The 22964-nt window shown below is 41.5% G+C and overlaps 1 protein-coding gene and 1 long non-coding RNA gene across 9 annotated transcripts in view; both read left to right on the top strand.

Annotated features, from left to right (window-relative positions):
• Positions 1-22964, top strand: part of klf8 (Kruppel like factor 8) — a 38692-nt gene that overhangs the window by 11873 nt on the left and 3855 nt on the right. For 6 of the 8 annotated variants that reach the window (XM_083564387.1, XM_083564386.1, XM_083564388.1 and 3 more), the window contains exons 2-5: positions 5489-5593; positions 15723-16197; positions 19047-19158; positions 20637-20779. In XM_083564387.1, the coding sequence (XP_083420513.1) occupies positions 5489-5593; positions 15723-16197; positions 19047-19158; positions 20637-20779 (835 nt within the window). Of the gene's footprint in view, positions 1-4925; positions 5307-5488; positions 5594-15722; positions 16198-19046; positions 19159-20636; positions 20786-22880; positions 22946-22964 lie in introns of those variants that run through there. The other 2 variants (XM_083564385.1, XM_083564384.1) reach the window with 2 other exon arrangements.
• On the top strand, positions 8995-15711 carry LOC310738966. Its single transcript, XR_014537199.1, has 4 exons — positions 8995-11290; positions 11357-11850; positions 11940-13658; positions 13885-15711. It is a non-coding gene; the product is annotated as an uncharacterized lncRNA (long non-coding RNA).

Genomic DNA, 22964 nt, shown 5'->3' with positions numbered 1-22964 from the left:
GTGGTTTGTGATCAATGCCGATTAGGATCGGTCCTTTGCCAGCGTTGCTTCTTAGACTGTACGAACCTGATCCCGATGTCACACTGTCGGATCTCGGTTGACACAATGTCGGACCGTACGACTGTCAAAAACAGACGGAAGAAAAAGCCTCATACGAAGTTTTACATCATCGATCCATGGCTTTCAGACCCGCATTCTCCGGTAGCTAGCAGCAAACAAAAATGATCAGTAGCGTTCATTTCGTTTTTTTGACCATCCTTGATGATAAAAATGTCATACACACACTCCTTTTCCTTGCATACGTTGATAATATCCAGCTGTACTGTCCAGCTGACCTGTTCAGACATTTTCCCTGTGGTGGCTTGAAGTTCAGGACTCGTATCGGTTCTCGGTTTGACAGTCATCGTAAGGGAGAAGTGTCTGACATCTCTGGATACTTCCAGAATTTAACTGAAGAAAAAAAACAGACAATGGCCGTTAATCAGCTGTCGGGAAAGAAACCGGCGATCAAAGTCTACAGATTTTAGCCTCAGACGACCAAATCGTAGCCACAGGGTGCACCTGGCTTTAGTGTTGGACATGAACTACTATTACCAATGCAGTGTGTTTGCAGTGTTGTCAGTTCTGTTCCACAGTATCTCTAAAGTCCTCCCACCCCTTTTTCCATTGGTATTGATTGTATGGAGGTTGAATTGTTGACCCCAGACCCAGTCCCACCCCTCGTGTCAAAGCTGTCACTTGCAGTCTCTATTTCTCCTTTTCTATCTCTCTCTTTCTCACATGGTCGCAATCACACCCAGCCTTACCCCAACCTTCTGGATGGCGGTGCAAGTAACGGGCAACTCCTGCTCTTTCAAATTCAAGGTCAACTTGATGGCTTGGATTCTCATTGGGATTTTGAAAGCCAGGTACAGGGGGGAGGTTAAATGCCTGCTCTTTTTCCTTCTCTGCTAAACTGCCCCACAGAACCCAGCCCATCCCACTCCTTTCACCCCCCTGGAGTGGTGGTGAAAGGGGTGGGTCGAATCAGGCCCCATGCCAGGGCGAAGCTCACTCTCCAGCTCGGGTTACTCGATTGTGCAACGTGCTGCTTTGAACACACACAAATTCAGTGCCCTTAGAAGTTGACACCCTTGGCCTCACGTGGTGAGTTTAGCCACAGTCGTTTTTCCCCCCCCACAGACTTGAACGGTTTTACAAGCAAAAGTACATTTGACAGAACTTCTGCTTATAGTTCGTTCTGGTTTTCAAGATTTGAAGATCTTATAGGAAAGGAAGGGTCAATTAACATTTTGGTTTATCGATCCTCTCAGAAAGTTCTTCTCTGGTACTTCTTTGGTACTGTGGTGGCCAGGGCACCAAATGACTCGAAAATCTACATAGCGCCATAAAACAGAAACATCTTGGTATCAGATTTTGATAATTGAGGAAGGGACTGGGATGTCTTCCTTGGATACAGTTTCTGTTTATTCCATTGGCAGATGTTTTTACTTCAGTGACTTGTATGTGAGGCAAGATCCAATCCAAACCTAGAGTTTAAACAGCTGAGAGATAAAGGTCTTGCTCAAGGGCACAGCTGCGGCTTTCTGCCTGGCCATAGATTTGAAATTTCCGTCTTCTAATCACTATTTAACCAATTCTCCACCACTGGCCCAATGTGGAGGCCGAGTTTACACTCAGTTAAGTCAGCTTTTATGGTGAACCAGGTTTATTAGATTGATTCCTCTGTCTAGTTGTCTGTCTTAAGGGCATGCCTTGCTCTTTGGAATTTATGGGGTGCAAAGTTCAGGTTCGTTCTGTGCTAATATACACTGCTGTCTTTTAAACATTTTGTACCAAGTTGTACAGCATGGCACAAGAACAAATTTGTGATCCTCATGAAGCCTGTATTACCAAAGTTAGCAAGGGTTCCAAATGGATTAGCCTTGCAAATAGTTTAGACCAACTGTTGGACAAACCCAACCAGATTATCACTATTTAATTTAACCCCTAGCTACCAAGAATAGCTTTTCTGACCTATGGTAAGTACAAGGTGGTATCAAAATCTTTCTAGATCAGTTTTATAACATTCCAAACGATGGCAGCAAAAAGCATTGGGACCTGTGCAACTGGTGCTTATTCTGACCATGTTCACACCCGGTCACTGAGCTCTCCTCACGTCTGAGTTCCTCGCCGGAAACAACGTGATCTCACTTTCACACCCACCCTCTTCCCAAAGATGGAGATTCAGCTCAGTTTTGACACCATTGCGGAAATCCAGCACGAAATGCAGAAGCGCTGTACTGCTGTGCAAGGAGACTATTTTGAAGTGGATAAACATGGATAAATAAAGTGCTTTCTTGACAGAGCTAGTCTGGAAACTTTGTGTAAAGTGTAAGTGTCTACCTTCTTCCAGAAGGCTTGACAAGTCATGGACTGTTCGTTAGAGTTCGGGGGTCAAATGGTCTGAGAAAAATGACAAACCAGGACAACATAGATGGATATAATAGATGGATTTTTCTGTAGCTTCTTTATCCTTATCAGGGTTTGTGGTAGAACCTGCGAACGCTGGACGCAAAGTGGGAGAATTCACTCCGTGAAGGACGCCGGTTCAGTGCATTTACATACTCATTTATATGCACCTAGGAGCAAGTTACCGTAGTCATTCCAGCTACTTGTGAAACTTCATGCATACCAAAGATCTACAAAATAATGGGGACAGCTAAAGACTGTTGATTAACAAGGGGCAGTTCTGCAATGGCAAAAAACAACAGAATTTTGTTTTAAACTGTATAGAGATACCATTTCCAAATGTTATGAGTAAGGCTTGATTTTCCCTCAGCCAGGAAGGAGGCATTGCTGTCAGGTGATCTGGGTGGGACCGGATTGAAATGTTTGTGAGTGGTGTCCAGAAAACTCTACAAACGTCTGGGAGTTCCTACACAGCTTCCACGGGGACACCCTGGAAAAACTGACCGATCGCTTTGGCCTAAAGAAGAAGAAAATCTCCATTTATTATGAAGGCTTTTGTGACTCTACAGTCTTCTTTTGTGCACGTAAATAAATATACGTGATAGTCTTTCAATTTCTTCTAGACATGGCATATATTCTTTAGAAACCTAATTTTAGTCATTGTTAGCTCTTGTATTCAGTTTAGCTGTTAGCAAAGTATCAGCTGAATGACAAATCAATAATGTTTTATGTAATTAGGCATTAGATTGCATTGGAAGTAATCGGCTTCATTTGTAATTGTTGGCTTTTGTGTGTGGGATGTGAATCCTGTGTTCCGTTAATGTGTGGAATTTTTAGTCGGATTTAGTTTATTTTATCCTGTGCCTCTGTTTTTATAGTATGAAGTGCCAAAAGGGCATTGTCCTTTTTATCGATCGTGTTCGTGCTATATAATCTATTATTAATACTAGCTTAATGTCTACACTAATCTGGATAACTCTAAAAATGGCGGTTTTTCTTTTTTGTTTGTTTTTTTTTGAAAAATGTTGTTTATTTTGGAAAAAAAATCGTTTTTACGATGCGATGCGAAAACCGCATTTTTAGAATCATCCTCTCCGGAGAGCGTTTTCAAAAAGCTACGTTTTCGACTGGAAATATACCAAATACAGGACCTCTATAGACATTGTATCGTCAGAGTAGATAATTTTTTTGTGTGAAGAATCATTTGACGGTAAGATATGAACGGACGAAGACGAGTTCGTCCAGAAGAAGGTGAAGGTTAAACAATATTACTAGCTGCGAAGTCCGAAGCTGCTTGTTGGCAGTGGCGATCGCTTAATAAAAGAACTCTGCTGGAATGTGGAACATGAGCCACAATAGTACATTATTAAATATAGATTTTTTATTTACATTTTTTATACATATCGGTTTCCCGACAACTACATTGTGGACATTTTCGGCGTATTGAATGTATATGAAAGTTATTTGACATATAAAAGTATGTAAAAAAAAAAAAAATCTAATCATTTTCTAAGCAGTGACTAGATTTGTAAGGGGTTAGATAGACATTTTTTTTTCAATTTCATCCCTAATAAATACTTATGTTAAGTAAGTCAAATATAGGTTGATGGATTTTATTAGACGTTAAAAAAAGTGGTTGTATCGGAGCACCGAAACATAACATTTTATAATGGATTTAGATATAAACGGTTTTGTCGGCATATTTTTTACTGATGACTCGTTCTCTCGTAAAAGTTATTCAAATATGGAGCTCCTGTGCAATTTGCATTAAGTTTTGCAGGTCTGGTTTATATAATAATTCAGTAATCTGGAGGATGGATATCGTATATACGGTGGAGGGGTAAGGTCATGCAGGCGCCTTGCGGATCCACCAATCGGTTCGAAAGGCCTCGTTCGTATATATTTGCATGTGGTTCATTCTGTCTGTGGGAAGTGATGGGAGAGGGCCAGGGGGTGGGTTTGAGAAGCACCGCTATCCCAGGCAGTACCCAGGGTGCACTGGGGTAGGGGCTGATGGCTGTGGGGGTGTGGGAGTTACAGAGTGTAGCCATGACCTAGATTATGTGCTCTCTCTCTCTCTCTCTCTCTCTCTCTCTCTCTCTCTCTCTTTCTCTCTCTCTCTCTCTCTCTCTAATCCCTTTCATGGCCATTCTCCACACCAAGCCCCTCCCTGCTGTGTAACTTCCTGCTGGGGAGTAGAGTCACACCCACCCCACCCTTTTTTTATTCCTTAAATTACTCACAGTGCAAGTTCCCTGGGGAGCTTTAAAGCACGCACACACACACACACACAGGCTATTTTCAATCACAGATATGCTCGCTCGCTCAGGAATAGGTCAGTCTCGGAAGAAATCGAATTCTCGTTCTCAAACTTTTTCACTTTTACGGCACGTGTGTGTGTGTGTGTGTGGGGATGAGGACCACATGGAGCACAGACACACCCAGGCTGATTGGTGACCACACCTCTGTGTGGAATCTGCTGCAGTCACATGGCCCCCAGCATCCGCCCCATATCTAAGCATTACCACATTGCGCTTGGTCTCTCTCTCTCTCTCTCTCTCTCTCTCTCTCTCTCTCTCTCTCTCTCCTCTAAAAGAACAGGGTGTGACTGTACTGAGCTGAGAGAGGGAGGCTACACAGGATCTCACTCTACTCCTCCCTGCTCCTGTTTTGCCTGCTGTCTTTTTTCCTCTCTCTCTCTCTCTCTCTCTCTCTCTCTCTCTCTCTCTCTCTCTCTCTCTCTCTCTCTCTCTCTCTATCTCTCTCAATTATTTCTCGTCTTCCTTCAGTCACTTCCCAAATCAAGGGCAAAAATCGACTCGATTATTGTAAAGTTCCAGTTTTTCCATTTGAAGGTATCCCGCATTCGCGTTTTCTTTTCCAGTCGTAAACGGACCCCCGAACGTCGTGTTATTGTCTTTTTTATTTTTATTTATTTATTTTTTACGTATGACATCATTGCTTAGCGAATTGGTTTTTGTCACGTTACTTGTGTTGTGACTAGCATGTGGCTAATGTCCATTTCTTTTCGTTCCAGTGCCAAACGAATCCTGAGAAATCCAACGCTGCTACCTCAGAGCCTTCCGAGGAGATGCCATCCATACAGATCAAGCCCGAGCCAGAGGAGGTGGCGTGCACGGTGGTGAGTGGTCTTTTGTGTGTGTATTGGGGTGTGTGTGTGTGCGCGTGTGTAATGGGGGAGGGGTTAGGCAGTTGTAAGTGGTAAGTGGGCGGAGATGAAATGGGGCGTTAAAGAGGTGTGGTCAGGGTGTGTGTTACTGTGTGAAAGGCGGAGCCAGTACAGCGGGGCAGGAAGAACGCTGCCCCGTGTATGGCTGAGGAGCAGCAAACGGGAACGTTTGCTATAAATCGGTTTATAAAAAAAAAACAAAAAACTAGGTACTGTGCAAAATGAATGCATTTTCATACAGAACAAGCATTGGAGGAGAGAACAGTGGGATTATGCACTGGTTAATGCCTGATATCCTTGAGAAATGCTTGCGCACTACAGTGACCTTGTTTTTCCCTGGGCGAAAAAAAAAGGGAGAACAAGAAACAAAAAATCAGTTTCCAGTCGTTCCAATGATAATTTTTTGGACTCGTTTCTGAACCGTGTGGTTTTTTAAATGTTAGGCGTGGCAAATTGTAACGATGAGAAGATCGGATCCTTTTAGCGACTTGGACGAATTTTTTATTTGAGTCATTTAGTTCTTTGAGCAGAAATAAAGCAGATCCCCAACACGTCTACATACACCAACTTTGACTGTAGTTCCAATAAGGAATATTATTGCAGCTAAGGACAAAAACACAGGTTTTGTTTCTTGTACGTAACCTACGAAGATTTTCTTGTGCACATCCAGTAGAAAATGTTCGGATCACTCTTTTACACGACTCGTTCCTCCGAGTCACATTGAAGACTCGTTGAAAATGAACAAATCACTCTTCGAGATGACTCATCCTTCTGGGTCACATTAAGGACTGAACGAATCATTCATGAACGAACCGACACTTGCATATTGAGGTAAAAACCTGGCAACCCCGGGTAACAAACAAGTCTAAAAGAACAAGTCTGCAGTTATGTAGCTGCACTGAAACCGAAGAGAGAGGGAGAGAGGGATTAGCTCGACTAGCATCCCAAGGCTATTTGGAATTTTTTTGTGAAAATCGTTGGCAGATTATGATCCGTGTCGCTTTCAGCCCCGAATGCCGTTCAGCCTAAACGATTTGGTTTTTTTTTGTGCTTTTTTTTTTTTCTTTTCATTTTGCGAACAGCCTCAGCTTCTTCTTTGTCCTCCTTCCTCAATACCTTTCCATTTCTATCCCTCTCTCTCTATCTGTTCGTTCCAAGTCTCGGCTAGTGCCTAATAGGATATATCGAGGGAGGCTTCCGTTCTGCCGTAGTCATGGCAACGGGGCTCTGGCGGGAGTTGGAAAGGCTGTGATGTAGCCAGCCCACACCCCTCCTTTTGTACACACACTCTCTCACACACACACACACACACACACACACACACGCGCGCGCTTGCACTTTCCAATCTAACCCACCCCCTCGCAACACTCCCACTCCCACACACTCCACTCCCTTAACCATGAGGTGCAACACTGAAGATTATATACCTGCAGGGAAACACACACACACACACACACACACACACACACACACTTCCTTGTGTGCACTCATCTTGAAACTAACAGGGGCTTTCATGCACAGCACATGCTCCACACCAATTTCTATACGATTTTTCCATCAATACACACACATGGACATGCACAATTTTTTGCCTTCATACAGCAAATATTTGATTTTATTTAAAAAATGGTATACTACAAAGTGACGCCAAGTGAAAAAAATCCAAATATTGAACACTGACGAACTTCATGCATTCATTTACATAGTAATATTTGTATTATATATATATATATATATTACATTGTACTAGAAATGTTTATATTAATATTTATATTTGATAGATTAAAGCCTCATAGTTCTGGTCATGGTATTATACAATACAGGTCGAGTGATCATGGATTTTACCGATAACCAATAACTAGGTTGGATTGTACTTGCCGATAACTGATTAATCAATTGTTAGCTTTTAAAATGGATACTAGATTAAAATACAAACAAACATAACACAATGTAAAATAGTACTGAACATTTATTACAAAAAATAAACTACTGAATCATTGCGCTGAATAAAATAAATATGAATATATTAATTATATTAATAAATATTGAGGAAAATATAAGAGTAACACTCCGGTAAATAAAAAAACAAGTCCAAAATGATTTAAAAAAGACCGGCCGCTCTTGTACTCAAGTCAATTCAAGTCAAGTTTATTTGTATAGCGCTTTTAACAACAGACATTGTCTCAAAGCAGCTTTACAAAAAACAACAGTACTGTATAATGCAACCCGAAAAAACTATCGGTATGAATTTTGGTCAAGAGACGTTAGTTCCAGCAAAACCAATTAATCGGTAGGCCTCTAGCAAACACGTAAGTGTCTGTGCCTATATACAGTCGTGTGAAAATGAAAGTACACCCCCTGGGAATTGTGTTGTTTTGCATATTAGGACAAAATGATCTGGTACTTATCAGGTCTCAGAATGAGATAAATCCAACTGTAGATAAACACACATAACATGTTCCACCCTGTCATAAGTCCACCTTAGCTTGTAGAACCACCTTTAAAAGCAATAGCTTGAAGGTAATCTGTAAGATTTTCATTATTGTGGAGGAATATTGGCACACGTATGATTACAGCGTTGCTTCAGTTCATTGAGAATTGTGGCCATTTGTTTATGCACAGCTCTCTTAAGGTCCTGCAACAGCATTTCACCTGCAGGTTCTGTACTTTATTATCCATTCTGCTGAATTGATTTGCTGGTCATTGTCTTGTTGCCTGAACCTTTTTTGGCCTAGCTTTAGTTGTCAGATAAATGGCTAGATTAATGGATATAATTTTTTTTTTGCAATTTCTCTGAGCATTGCATTGTCTGACCTTGGGGTGAATTTGCTGGGACATCCCCTCCTGGGAAAATTGTCAACTGTCTAAAATGTTTTCCACTTGTGACTAATCACTCACTGTAGTATGATGAACTTTCAATTGTTTGTAAATGGCCTTATAACCCTTTCCAGATCGATGAACAGCAACCTTTGCATTGCTGATACTTTAATCTCCTAAAATCTCCAGACCAGCTAAAACTTGGGCTTTTAGAACGGTTTTAATCAAGATTCTTTGATTAGCAGCACCTGGCTGCTCCTTACCCTCTTAATTCCTATGCAAGAGGTGAGGATTAGCACTTAGTTCTTCACACATGGCTTTTCCATTGTGGCTTTTTTTTCCCCACACAGTGAAATATGTTATGTGTTCATATCAGGTTGTGTTTATTTTATTCAGGCCTGAATTGACCAAATAATTGTGCTGATATAAAAAAACACAAGTCAAAGTGGGTCTACTTTCATATATATATATATATATATATATATATATATATATATATATATATATATATATATATATATATATATATATATATATGTATGTTGAAAAGTGTTGGCCCCCTTCCTGATTTATTATTTTTTTTTGCATGTTTCTCACACTTGAATGTTTTAGATCATCAAACTGATTAAAATATTACTAAAAGATAACACAAGTGAACACAACATGCAGTTTTTAATGTTTTTTTCTGTTTTTATTATTGAGGGAAAACTAAATCCAGAACTACATGGTCCTGTGTGAAAGTGTTTGCCCCTAAACCTAATAACTGGCTGGGCTGCCGTTAGCAGCAACAACTGCAATCAAGCATTTGCGATAACTTGAGTCTGTTTCAGCGCTGTGGAGGAATTTTGCTTCACTCATCTATGCAGAATTGTTGTAATTCAGCCACATTGGAGGATTTTCTAGCATGAACCACTTTTTTAAGGTCATGCCACAGCATCTCAATAGGATTCAGGTCAGGACTTTGACTAGGCCACTCCAAAGTCTTCATTTAGTTTTTCTTTACTCATTCAGAGGTGGACTTGCTGATGTGTTTTGGATCATTGTCCTGCTACAGAAACCAAGTTCGCTTCAGCTTGAGGTCACGAACAGATGGTCGGATTTTCTCCTTCAGGATTTTTTGGTAAACAGCAGAATTCTTCAAGGTCCTGAAGCAGCAAAACAGCCCCAGACCATCACACTACCACCACCATATTTTACTGTTGGTATGATGTTCTTTTTCTGAAATGCGGTGTTACTTTACGCCAGACATGATGGGACACACACCTTCCAAAAAGTTCAACGGTTATCTCGTCAGTCCACAGAGTATTTTCCCAAAGGTCTTGGGGATCATTAAGATGTTTTCTGGCAAAACTGAGATGAGTCTTTATGTTCTTTTTGCTAAGCAGCGGTTTTCACTCTGCCATGCAGACCATTTCTGCCCAGTCATGAACACTGACCTTCACTGAGGCAAGTGAGGCCTGCAGTTCTTTGGATGTTGTTGTTGGGTCTTTTGTGACCTGTTGGATGAGTCGTCGCTGTGCTCTTGGGGTAATTTTGGTCAGATGGCCACTCCTGGGAAGGTCCTCCACTGTTCCATGTTTTTGACATTTGTGAATAATGGCTCTCACTGTGATTCGCTGGAGTCCCACAGCTTTAGAAACGGTTTTAAAACCTTTTCCAGACTGATAGATTTCAAATACTTTTTTTCACATTTGTTTCTGAATTTCTTTGCATCTCGACATGATGTCTAGCTTTTGAGGATCTTTTGGTCTACTTCACTTTGTCAGGCAGGTCCTATTTAAGAGATTGCTTGATTTTAAACAGGTGTGGCAGTAATCAGACCCGGGTGTGGCGAGAAAAATTCAACTTGTTTGTGTTTTTGTTAAATAGTCTAAAAGTATGGTTTGTATTTTATTTTTATTGGCTAATAGTTTAATGTTTACTGTTCAGTAAAGTTCATAGTGATGTCATGTACAAATCTTATAGATTATAATGTTACAGTACTATTTGTAGTAATGTTTATATAATATTTATTAGTCTAATAGTTTGGAGCATTGTAGTAATATTCATAGTAATGTTTGTATTTTATAGATAAGAATCTAAAAGGTAATGTTCATAATAATGCTTATGCTTATGAAAATTTAGCAGTATAATAAAAAATGTTGGAATCTTAGTCAAAAAAAAAAAGTCTAAATTTTAGGCTTTAAAAAGTCTTAAATTCCCTGTTCTCTGTCTTAAAATAATTTCAAACGTGTCTTAATTTGCTGATGTCTATAAAACGCTAATGCTCTGATGCTCATCGACATTTTCCTTTTAACACTTTAGAATGTTTTTGTTTGTTAGTTTCTGTGGTGTCGCAGTCATTTCGCTGGTCCAAAAATAATTCCCTGTCTCACGACTACAAATGAGACCAACAGCCAAACGGTTATTGTCTCAAATCTCTACCGGATTGGACCACAAACACAGATTTTGGTTTTCATTTAAAGTTTAGTGATACATGGCTTAAAAAAATATTTTTAGGGCGTGGTTACGGTCAGTTGCTAACAATGTATTTGTGTGTGTATTTGATGTCGTGATAAAGTCCATAACTTTCATTGTTAATAGTCTTAAAAAGTTCTTAAAAAGTAATAAATTTGACTCTGTAAAATCTACAGAAACCCTGTAAGATCTCATAGATTGTTGTGTAGTGCCTATAATAGTGTATAGTTTACTATAAAAGTGATCGAAATAACTTGTAGATTAGTAGCTCTTGTAGATTATCATCTAAAAGTTGTTTGTAGTAATTTCTGCATGGAGTTGGTTAGATTATAGCCTAATATTAATGTTTGCAGTAGTCTTTATATATTAGTATTAGTAGGAGGTAGTGATAAATGTTGGTAGTTTAAAGATTTATAACCTATTAGCATTACACATATACAGTATATATATATATATATATATATACTCTTAAAACTTTTTCATATTGTAGTTTGATCCCATAAAATTCTATTGTGTACAAAGATTTGGACTGCCATAAAGTATTATAATCATTTTAAAGGTTTTTGTGGCTTGTAATTGTGTTCAGTTGGTTTCAATGACTTTAAATACTGGTGAAATAACTGGACGGTGGCTTGTTTACTGTTCCTCTGATCAGCGTTTGGTACAGGATCTGATGCCTCCTGAGCCAGGATAGAAAAGATTGAGTAGATCGACTGCGATCGAGCTGCTGCAGCGTGATAAAGCTGCAGTTACTCGACGTCTCGGCTGCTCGTGTAGTTGTTAAAGGGTGCGGCCAAGTACCACTCCCTCTCTGAGCCTCTGTCTGGCATTAATAATCTCTCTCAGCAGCCGCTCCCTTCATCCATCCCCGCCTCCTCCAGTTTATCATCCATATCTCTCCTCACACTCTGGCACATCACATGGCAAACAGACTCGTGGCCCACCTCGCACCCCCCACCCCCCCTGCACTCCCACGCCAGAGCACACGTCTACGCTACCTTCACACGGCTACATTTTCCACAAGTTTCACCAACAACTGGCTTGGAATTGGAGCAGGATGGTTTTTTTTTTCGATGAATGAATGCAACGTTCTTGTTGTTTTGGCTTCGAGACAGGAAACTATTTATTCTCGCCCATGGAATTCGGTGGGACGAGTCAAGCAGGAAATTTGGCCAAATAAATGAATCATTATTAACGCGTATATATACGTATCTACAATTTATTTTTTTTGTTCTTTCCCAAGCAACGCAAAGTCAGACACACAAACGTTTATGAATGCTGTAGAATGAAATTTTCCCTTCACTTGAACTAGGAGACCCAAACCTGCTTCATGAAGATCTGCTTTGCATGCGGAAGATCTCCTGCAACTCTATTGAACTCATTCGGGATGAATCGTGTTGTCCCTGATTAATCAGATAATATCTCACAAAAGCTTTGAATGTTTTGTAGCTAAGGAGGATCAGACTTGGAAATGATTTCCCCTAAAAATTGGATGTGGAATTTTTTATAAATGATTAATAACTCGCTGTCAAATTTGATATACTTCATCTGTAGAGCTGTGTATCTATCATGGAGTCACAATCAAAGCTTTGCAGAGGTGCTATGAATCAAGGATCATACCAGTTTGGTTATATTGGGGTTCAGTTAATATACAGCCCATTATGATAATGTTGTAAATACAAATGGGAAATAAATTCATACATTCATAAGGAAGAAACGGTTTCTCCCCATTCATACATTATAACATTACGCGCGGTGAAGTGAAGAACACTGATGATCTCTTCATCATGGCACCTGTTAGTGGGTGGATTGATTTATTAGACATCAAGTGACATTTTGTCCTCAAGATTGACATGTTAGAAGCAGAAAAAATGGGTGAGCGTATCAGTATGATCTATCTATTGAGATAGACACACACACACACACACACACACATACACCCCCCCCAGGGGGTCGTGACCTCATGTGGGGGGAGTGTGAAGACGATTAACACTAGTTCTTTGATGAAATTCGTTTTTTTTTTACATACTGTTGGGTAAATAGGACACGCTGCATCGTGATCATATTATTGATGATGCACTATATGGACAAATGTTTGTGGACACATTCATCCTAAAGGTGTTCAGTAGAGTTTGGAGAAGATCTTCCACTCCAACCCAAGGAAAGCAGATCTTCATGGAGCTGGATTTGTGCACAGGGGGATGTCCTATTCACTTGATAACAGTTTGAGGGAAAACCACATGCAGCTGGAAAGTCCAGTAAAATCCACTTGTCCGTATAGAGTGTGTAGATATTAGTTTATAAAGCACTGGAGATGTTGCTGCAGGTAACCTGAGGGGTTCACAGGGACACAGTTACACATCACCTTTTCGGAATGGTATTAGTATATTGTCTGGCTCTTAATACGCTACGATTGGAAAGTGTATCGTTAAAATTGTTTATCACGATATCCAGTATTTGGTTACATTACTAAACCCTTATCAGGGTTCTGAATTCGTGATCTACAGTTTTACACTTGTTAGGTTTCGAGTTTTTCTTTTCACAAAAGTACAAATCGATAGTTGGATGGATGGATTAATAAATGGATGGATGGGTTAATAAATGGAGAGATGGATTAATGGATGGATAGATGAATGGATGGATTAATAGATGGATGGATGGATAGATAGATAGATAGATGGATGGATTAATATATAGATGGATGGATTAATAAATGGATGGATAGATTAATGGATAGATAGATGTATAGATGGATGGATAGATTAATGGATAGATTAATGGATAGATTAATGGATAGATAGATGTATGGATGGATGGATTAATAGATGGATGGATGGATGGATTAATAGAAGGATGAATGGATTAATAGATAGATAGATAGATGTATGGATGGATTAATATATGGATGGTTGGAATAATAAATGGATGGATGGATGAATTAATAGAAGGATGGATGTATTATTAAATAGATGTTTGGATTGATGGATTAATAAATGGATAGATTAATAGATAGATGGATGGATAGACAGATTGGTGGAATAATAAATGGATGGATGTATCTATGGATGGATGGATAGATGGATCACTTGATTCCTCCCAGAGAGAAAAGTCACAGCATATGTACAGAAGTGCTGAAAGACGTTGGCAGATGATGAAGTATGAAGGTTTCCCACTTTCCTCCTCTCCTTCCCTTTTACTGTCCTCCTTCATCTTCCTCTTTTTCACTCTGCAGTGCAGTCCAGATTATGAGCTTGGCTTCAGAGTGAGAACTTCGCGTTCTCTCTTTTCTCTCGCCAGCCCGGATGTGTGTTGACTCACCGCTGGATGAGAGCGTAATTGCATCGAGCTTTAAAGCAGTGTTTGCTGTACCACGCTTTCTTTCAGGTGCCATCATGGCATCTGATATTTTAGCCCCACCCCCACCCTCACCTCCACCCCCAACCCATTCAAGATCTTCGAGTTCTTCTTCGAGTCTTATCTCGCGCTCAAAACGTCCTCGATTAGCGGCGAGCTAATAACAAGGTCTTCTCTCACCCCGACTCGAGGCAGGAGGCCGGAGCGGAAGGTGGAGTCCAGCGGAGGAAGGGTGGAGACCGAAAGTGTTTGAGGTGGCAGGGTGGAGAAACACAGCTAATTAAAAAGAAATAATGAAAGGGAAGGCGGGAACGAGGGAGCAAAAGGCGGAAAAATGACTCAGCTGATACCTCCCAGTTTCCATGGTAACCAGAGGCCTTTCCCACCCACCCACTCTTTCTTTTTTTTTTTTTTTTTTTATAAATTCTCTCCGTCTCTGTGCCCACATGCACGGGCGTCGTGTTTGTATCGTCTTGTTCCCTCCTGGCACCGAGCCTCGACCTCGCGCCCTCTTTATTTACAGGGGAATTAAACGGATCGAATTCTTTCTTACTGGGTTTCACCGTCTCGCCCTGGAGTTTGCTGTTTGCGTCTCACACTTTTTACTGTCACTCCGGGACACCGGATGTGCATGAGTTCTTCTCCCAAACCACTGGCACACAAATGCGATCATTTTTATATTCTTTGTGTTTTGTTGATTTTATAAAGATCTCGAGAGCTTCAACTCTGTTTCCTCTGTAAACACTGAAAAACTATAGTGTGTTTGTGTGTTTGTGTGTGTGTGTGTGTGTGTGTGTGTGTGTGTGTGTGTGTGTGTGTGTGTGTGTGTGTGTGCGTGCCAGGGTCCAGCCCTGATCCTCTGTTGAGGCCCCATTAGGACAACTATTCATCTCTCATTCTCTATATCTTGTCTTATCTCTTCTACTCTCTTCCTTTTTCTCTTCTCTTGTCTTGTCGTGTCGTGTCTTGTGTCTTGTCTTGTCTCTTCTCTTGTCTCTTCTACTCTCTTGTCTCTTCTCTTCTCCTTTAGAGTCTTTTCTCTACTCAAATCTTTCTCTAAAGTCTCTTCTGTTTTTTTTTTTATCTCTTATTCCTTGTCTTTCTCAGCTCCCTCCTTTTTGCTCTACAGTTCTGTCTGTTATCTTTCTCACCAATTGATTCTTCTTCTTCTTCTGCTTTTTCTGTCCTATTTCTGTTCTGCTTTTTCTTTCTGTTTTCCTCTTTTTACACTGTTTAAAAAAAATAACTTAAAAAAAACAAACCCTGACCCCCCCCCCCCCCCTCTCTCTCTCTCTCTCTCTCTCTCTCTCTCTCTCTCTCTCTCTCTCTCTCTCTCTCTCTCTCTCTCTCTCTCTCTCTCTCTCTCTCTCTCTCTCTCTCTCTCTCTCTCTCTCTCTCTCTCTCTCTCTCTCTCTCTCTCTCTCTCTCTCTCTCTCTCTCTCTCTCTCTGCAGAAGCAGGAGCCTGAGGATGACTGCCCGGAGCCGACGGACCTGAAGCTGAAGTCCTCCCCCCCTCCTCTCTGCATCATTAGCACCCACCTAGCTGACGTCGACCAGACTGAACCCGTGGATCTGTCGCTCAACAAGCCCCGCCCTTCGCTACCCATCACTGTCACCCCCGCCATCACGCCGGTCAACCCTGCCCCGGCGATGGGCAGCATCGGCACCAGCGCCACTCTCCCGGCCGTCCTGGCGTCCCCGGGCTCCATCCTGGCATCTTCGCAGGGCGTTGGAGGGCAGCAGATCCTACACGTCATCCACACTATTCCCTCGATGAATGTCACAGGAAAGGTGGGCCAACTCCAGACCATCCCCGTGGTGGTGCAGTCGCTTCCTGTGGTCTACACGGCCATGCCTGCTGACGGGGTTCCCGCCACCGCCATCACCGTCCCCCTCATCGGCACCGACGGTCGTTCCGAAGGCTCAGGTGAGGACACGCCTTCTGGCATCTCTTTCGCTACTGTTTTATTTATCACGGGATTCAGTTGCTGTGGTGTCGGGTAGCGCAGTGTTCACAGCCTGCGCAGGAACCTGAGGGAGATCTGATGAACTCTGCGTCCACCTGAGCTGATCGATGATCAGATTTCTTTCTAACCATACCATGTGCACAGGCATTACCTGTCCATCCATTTATCAATCCATCAGTTTTGCAGTGAATCTGAAGCCCTTCCAGGAGATACACTCCGAGTTTAGAGTAACCTAGAGGAGGAAACCAGTGATACCAAATCAAACCCTAACGATAGAGCCTCGAGTTCTTTTTACTTCTCGAGTCTTCTCTTCTCTTCTCTAGTCTCTTTTCGAGTCTTCTCTTCTCGAGTCTCTTCTCTTCTCTTCTCTTCTCTTCTCTTCTCTTCTCTTCTCTTCTCTTCTCTTCTCTTCTCTTCTCTTCTCTTCTCTTCTCTTCTCTTCTCTTCTCTTCTCTTCTCTTCTCTTCTCGAGCAAAAGCGGCTGTTTTTCGAGCCAAGCGGCTTTTTAGCGTTTACATCGCTTTAGCACTTCCTCCTGCCATCCAAGGACCCTGGACTCCAGACTTGAGAAAACCGAAGATAACTGAGTGAACTGATTCCCAAACTAAAATCTGAGGAGAAATCGGAATTTCAGGAATTGATGATGGTCATATACACGATGTGCCTAAAAGTTTGTGGACACCTCACCATGTATTTTGTATGTGCTTTCCGAACATCACGTTCCAGGTGTTCAATATGGTTTATAGCTCTACAGCAGGAGATCTTCCACTCCAACCCATGGAAAGCAGATCTTCATGGTCTTGCTGGAGCGGGTTTGTATTTCTTAGTTCAAGTAGGCGTGATTTCCCCTTTTTTCTTTTCTAATCCCGCAAGGGTTTGTTCCTCCCAAGTCTTTATTTTCTTCTTGTTGCCCTTTTGACTTTACTTCACTCTTCACACAGCCAAAAAGGAAATGAGCCTTGTGATGAAAATGAAGACAAAGAATGGAAATGAAAGTGAAAATAGCACATTAATGGTGCAGAGGGTGAATTGTAGTGCGCAGGGTGTAAAATGTCAAGGGTCGAACATGAACACTGGTCCTGGGGAATTCTGAGTGTTTTTTATATACATATATATATACAGTGGCTTATAGAAGTCGACACACACAAACTTAATTGCAATAATATTGGGATGCAATCAGAGAACTTTTTTTCCAGTCCAAACACAATTCCCTCTCTGTCTCTGCATCAAACCCGTGCGACTGGAGATCTCCTGCCCCGTCCCGTCCTGTTCTCCCAACAGGCGGTTGATATTTGCCCCAAAGACCGAGAGATCCACCCCCACATCCTGCTCGGCCACACCCATTTTTAATGGGCGTGTGCGGTTAATTTACGATCTCTCCATCCTTCCATCTTTTCTGGGTGCGCCCAAAGAGCAGCCTGCATACCACAGCCACGCCCAAGTTTAACGAGAAATTCTCACCAATTCCGAGCGAGACGCAGGGAGGGAACGGCTTGGTGTTCTTCTGGAAACTGTATTGTTTGTCTTGAATAATTGGGGGAAAAATACCCGGCGATCCGTCTCTCTGTACTTGTTTAAAGGCGAACTCGAGGCAAAAACGTCAAACTTATCGAACTCTAGAGAGTCTGTAGTGCAGTTCAGGGCAGAACAATTATTCAGAGATATTTCAGGTATTTAACAGCATCAAATAAATCATTTTAGAGGAATGAGAAACTCCAGGAGCAGCTGATTTGATGTGAAAATATTTTAGGGAAGCTGTCTGTCTCTCTGTATGCCTGTCTCTGTCTCACTGTCTGCCTGTCTCACTGTCTGCCTGTCTCACTGTATGCCTGTCTCTCTGTATGCCTGTCTCTCTGTATGCCTGTCTCTGTCTGTCTGTCTGTCTCTCTGTATGCCTGTCTCTGTCTGTCTGTCTGTCTGTCTGTCTGTCTGTCTGTCTGTCTGTCTGTCTGTCTGTCTCACTGTCTGCCTGTCTCACTGTATGCCTGTCTCACTGTATGCCTGTCTCTCTGTATGCCTGTCTCTCTGTATGCCTGTCTCTCTGTATGCCTGTCTCTGTCTGTCTGTCTGTCTCTCTGTATGCCTCTGTCTGTCTGTCTGTCTGTCTGTCTGTCTGTCTGTCTGTCTGTCTGTCTGTCTGTCTCACTGTCTGCCTGTCTCTCTGTATGCCTGTCTCTCTGTATGCCTGTCTCTGTCTGTCTGTCTCTCTGTATGCCTGTCTTTGTATGCCTCTGTCTGTCTGTCTGTCTGTCTGTCTGTCTGTCTGTCTGTCTGTCTGTCTGTCTGTCTGTCTTTATATTTAAATTTATAACATAACACTACTGTACACTAATAAAAAATCTAGGAATATTGTTTTTGCTCCAAACGTTTAGGGGCTTCTTCAAAAGTATTGGGACACCTGACTGACTGCACCTCAGGCCTCCTCACTTTCTCACCTCCATCAGTACCTGACTTTACTAACAGCCTTGTGTCTGAATAAATCTCATACAAATCTACTCAAAATCTAGTGAAACATCTTCCCAGAAGAGTGGAGGTTATTATAAGAGCAAATCTGGACTAAATGTGGACAGACCAACCTTTTGGTGAGGGGTCCACAAACTTTTGCCCACATAGATTTAAGGAGGATTTCCTCATGATCACGCTGAGCGTTAATCAGAATGTGAGCACCTGGAAGCGATTTCTGCTTAGTGGTGTGTTTTGGGTCCAGTGGAGTTCAAATAGCTAAAATTCTTGTTCTTTTTCTCTCTCTGTGTGTGTGTGTGTGTGTGTGTGTGTGTGTGTGTGTGTGTGTGTGTGTGTGTGTGTTCAGTACGAATTAAGCCTGGCTCGGCGTCCCCAGTGGAGTACCAGAGTGACAGTGATGCAGAAAGTGGCACAGAGTCCGGATCGGCTTCCTTCAGAACACAGGGCATGGACAACAGGTGTGTGTGTGTGTGTGATTTGAACCAAGGGCATTTCTGCGGCTCTGTGTGGCATAGATGCTTCACTAATAGACAATTGCGTAACTGCAGCACCACTGTTCTGCTCTTCTGGAGCTACAAGCTGGGTGTGTGTGTGTGTGTGTGTGTGTGTGTGGGTGTGTGTGTGTTGCTGGGCAGGGTTCTATCCAAACTGGGTATAAACAAGGTTACGTAACTCAGTTTGTCGTCACACCTCTTTATGAATGCTTTTCAAAGAGGGAGTAATGGAGAGAAGTAGAAAGAGAGAAAGAGGAGAGATAATTGGATCGGATGGAGGACTGGACGATTTGACCAAGAAAAACGAAAGGGCCGAAATGTAGGGAATTGAGAGCAAACTCAAATGCAGGGAGGCAGAGGAAGTGGATAGACAAGGAAGAGTGAGTGAGAGAAAGAGGAAGGAAGGAAGGAAAATAGGGGAGCAAAAGACACAGGCAGGGGGGGAAAAAAACGAGGGGGAGGGTAAGTTGGAAAAGGAAGGAGAGATCAGCATTGGACTGGAAACGCTCCAGCTGTAAGGGATTTAGACTTTTACATCCTTTAGCTCCCTCTGCTGGTGCTCGAGCTGCATTACACTGAATAGGTCAGAGCGGGACGAGCAAATAATAACCCTATGAACTCGGGTCGGTATTGAGTCCGAGATCGTTCCGGTCCATGGCCGTATTTAATACACGTATTTACAGATCGAGTGGCCAGAATAAAAAAACAAATGTCCAAATGTTTATTTATGGTTTGTTTACCGCAAAATTCCAGGAAAAATCACTCGAAAACCCAACCTTTAACCAGCGACTGCCACCAAGCAGTTCCCGACTTTCCTGGTGTTAATGTTATCGAATGGATTATGGAAAATGTTCTTGCTGTAGTTTATTGCTCTCATGCGTGTCTTATAGGCGTCTTACACACTGACCTCCTCTGATTGTTTAGATTGTAATGATTATCACATGCAATAATTTTTTCCATCCATTTTTTTTTTTACTGAGCCGACATTCTACAACCTGCTCCTTCTCCGTTCTATTCTTAATGTTGGTTTTCCGACAAATAATCCACACAGTTTGAGTCTCTCTTCATTCACCTACACACAAGACAAGTAAAATTACATCTCTCCAGCTGGATTATACGACCACCCTAGCAACCAGCCTGGTTTCCTTAGCAACCGTCTAGCTACAACCTAGCAACCAGCTGGGGGTCATATCTCAACCTCTTAGAAACATCATAACAACCATCTGTGATCCCCATATCAGCCCTAGCAACCTGAGTTAGCATGACGGTGGATTAGCATTTGTATCTTTTTCACATTTTTTATATATTTGTTGTGCTGAAACTGTTAAACGTTTTACACTCGACGAAGGGGAACAAAGGCCCCGTTCACATTCTGTCAATCCGCCTTTAAATTTCATCCATTTATCCTCTGAAATCAACATGTTCTCTGTGTTTGCGTTTAGCTTAAGCACAGACGTGGACATCCAGGTGGACCCCGACTCGCCTGACATGAAGAGACGACGAGTGCACATGTGCGACTACGACGGCTGCAACAAAGTGTACACCAAAAGCTCGCATCTTAAAGCTCACCGCAGAATACACACAGGTTTGTGTTCAACATTACCAGTTCCACAGATCATCTGCCCAACTGACGAGGTTGGGCTTCAGTGGTCAAGGCTCTGGATCTCTGATCGGAAGGTTGGGGGTTCAAACCATTGATCTTCAAGCTGCCACTGTGGGGCCCTTGAGCAAGGCCCTTAACCCTGTGTGCTCCAGGAGCATTGTATAATTTTATATTTACATTTATGGCATTTAGCTTAGTGGTGCCGGGATTTAAGCTTGTAACCTTCTGATTCAGAGTTAGTCAGGTGATAATAGTGGATTGTGATTGTTTGGAAGTTCAGGGGTGAATACTGGACTGTGATTGGTTGGAAGTTTGGGGGTGAATACTGGACTGTGATTGGCTGGAAGTTCAGGGGTGAATACTGGACTGTGATTGGCTGGAAGTTCAGGGGTGAATACTGGACTGTGATTGGCTGGAAGTTCATGTGTGAATCCTGGACTGTGATTGGCTGAAAGTTCAGGTGGTTCACGCAGGCAGTTGAATTAGCGTTCTAAATGAATGCGCCGCTTATAAGCACCTGTAATCATAGTGCCATCCAGTTACGAATACGTCCGAGCTCTATAAGCATTATTTAGAGAGCAAAGAGTTGTCTGGAGTGACAATTCATCATGGAACGACCTGCCCAGTCACCGCACCTAAATCCTCTTGATCTGCTCTGGGATGAAGTGGATCACAAGAAAGAAACCTTCAATTAGTAAAGAACATTTGGCGAGTTTTACAAGAGACACAGCAAAGTATTTCAGCTGAAGTGTCCAGATGCTGCGAGTGTGTAAAGCTGTATAGAAACTAATGAAGCACAAATACTTTACTATTAATTTTACAGACAATGTTTTACTTTCACTCATTTTTATACAGATATCTTTCTACTTCTTACATTTTCACAACAAACTTTAATCTATTTGGTGACAATATTTTTTCTTCTCACTGTGCCATTTTCAACCAGTCAACATATTTCCTGTCATTGGCTTTTTCAATATTCCACTGCTGTATCATTTCCTGTCTCTCACACACCACAGACGTAGACTAGTTTACGAAGCTCACAATAAGCAGGCAGAAGGCTTTAGAAGTCTGGGGTTAACGTGGATGAGACAGAGGGAGTCAGTGATGTAAACATGACTGAGAAAAGAGACGTTCCTGATCACCATCATCTTTTCTCTGCTTGTGTTCTATATAGTGGATCTTCAGCTTGGATACATTCATTAGAGAACAACATTTGAAATATATATGTATATAAAGAGGCGAAGTTAAAACCTTCAGCGCACTCTGCCCGTCATCTCTCTTCACAGACATACAAATTAAACAACCTGAATTTCTGAATATTTGCCTCACAGACATAATACATATATAAATAGAAAGCTGGAAATGTCTACTTTAAAATAAACTAATTCTGGTATCACCTCATTAACCGTCCGTGTGGAAACATGGCGAAAGTCCTGATTATTGACGTAATTTAAAGAACCACAATTATTTGAAAACACTTATAAGAATTGATCGTTTTCATGCTCTATGTTGAGTTTCGCTTCACTAATAATAAACATACATTTGCATAAAGCATTAATATTTATTATTGTCTTTGTTGCTTAGAATATTAAAAACGAAGTATTAATTTAAGATACATTTAGAACAGATAAAAATGTGATTAATCGTGAGTTAACTCACAACAATCACGCGATTAAATATGTAAATTGTATTAAAATGATTAAATAAATAAATTATTTTAACAGCTCTAATATTAATATGATGTGGTCCAGTTACCAGCGTGACACTGAAACAGGTAGTAATAATGACTACTTTTTACTGAAGAACATGTCAGAGCCCAAACTTCTGTACTTTAACTTGAGTAAAAAAGTGCAGAACTCTTACCAGAGTCTTTAAAACATGAGTTTCTGAACTTCTACTTGAGCGAAGGTGTGTATTTTTGCCTTCTCTGAATAAAAATAAACGTGAAAGTTTTATTGTTGTACTGGTTCTGGTGGAGGATTTCTTCAGAATCACCTGAGACCTTTTTGTGGTTTGTTATGAGTCATTATCATCATAATTCTACTGAATAATTCGTCAGTGTTTCGATTATTCACCGAGCCAGTATTCGAAGGCGGAACCCGATCATCTGCATGTTTTTGTGATTATTTGTAAAACAGGTATGACGTAAGATCGTTTGATTTTTATT

Source organism: Silurus aristotelis (genome assembly GCF_946808225.1).
Source record: "Silurus aristotelis genome assembly, chromosome: 16".
Taxonomy (NCBI): domain Eukaryota; kingdom Metazoa; phylum Chordata; class Actinopteri; order Siluriformes; family Siluridae; genus Silurus; species Silurus aristotelis.
This window is presented reverse-complemented; position numbering and strand designations above follow the sequence as displayed.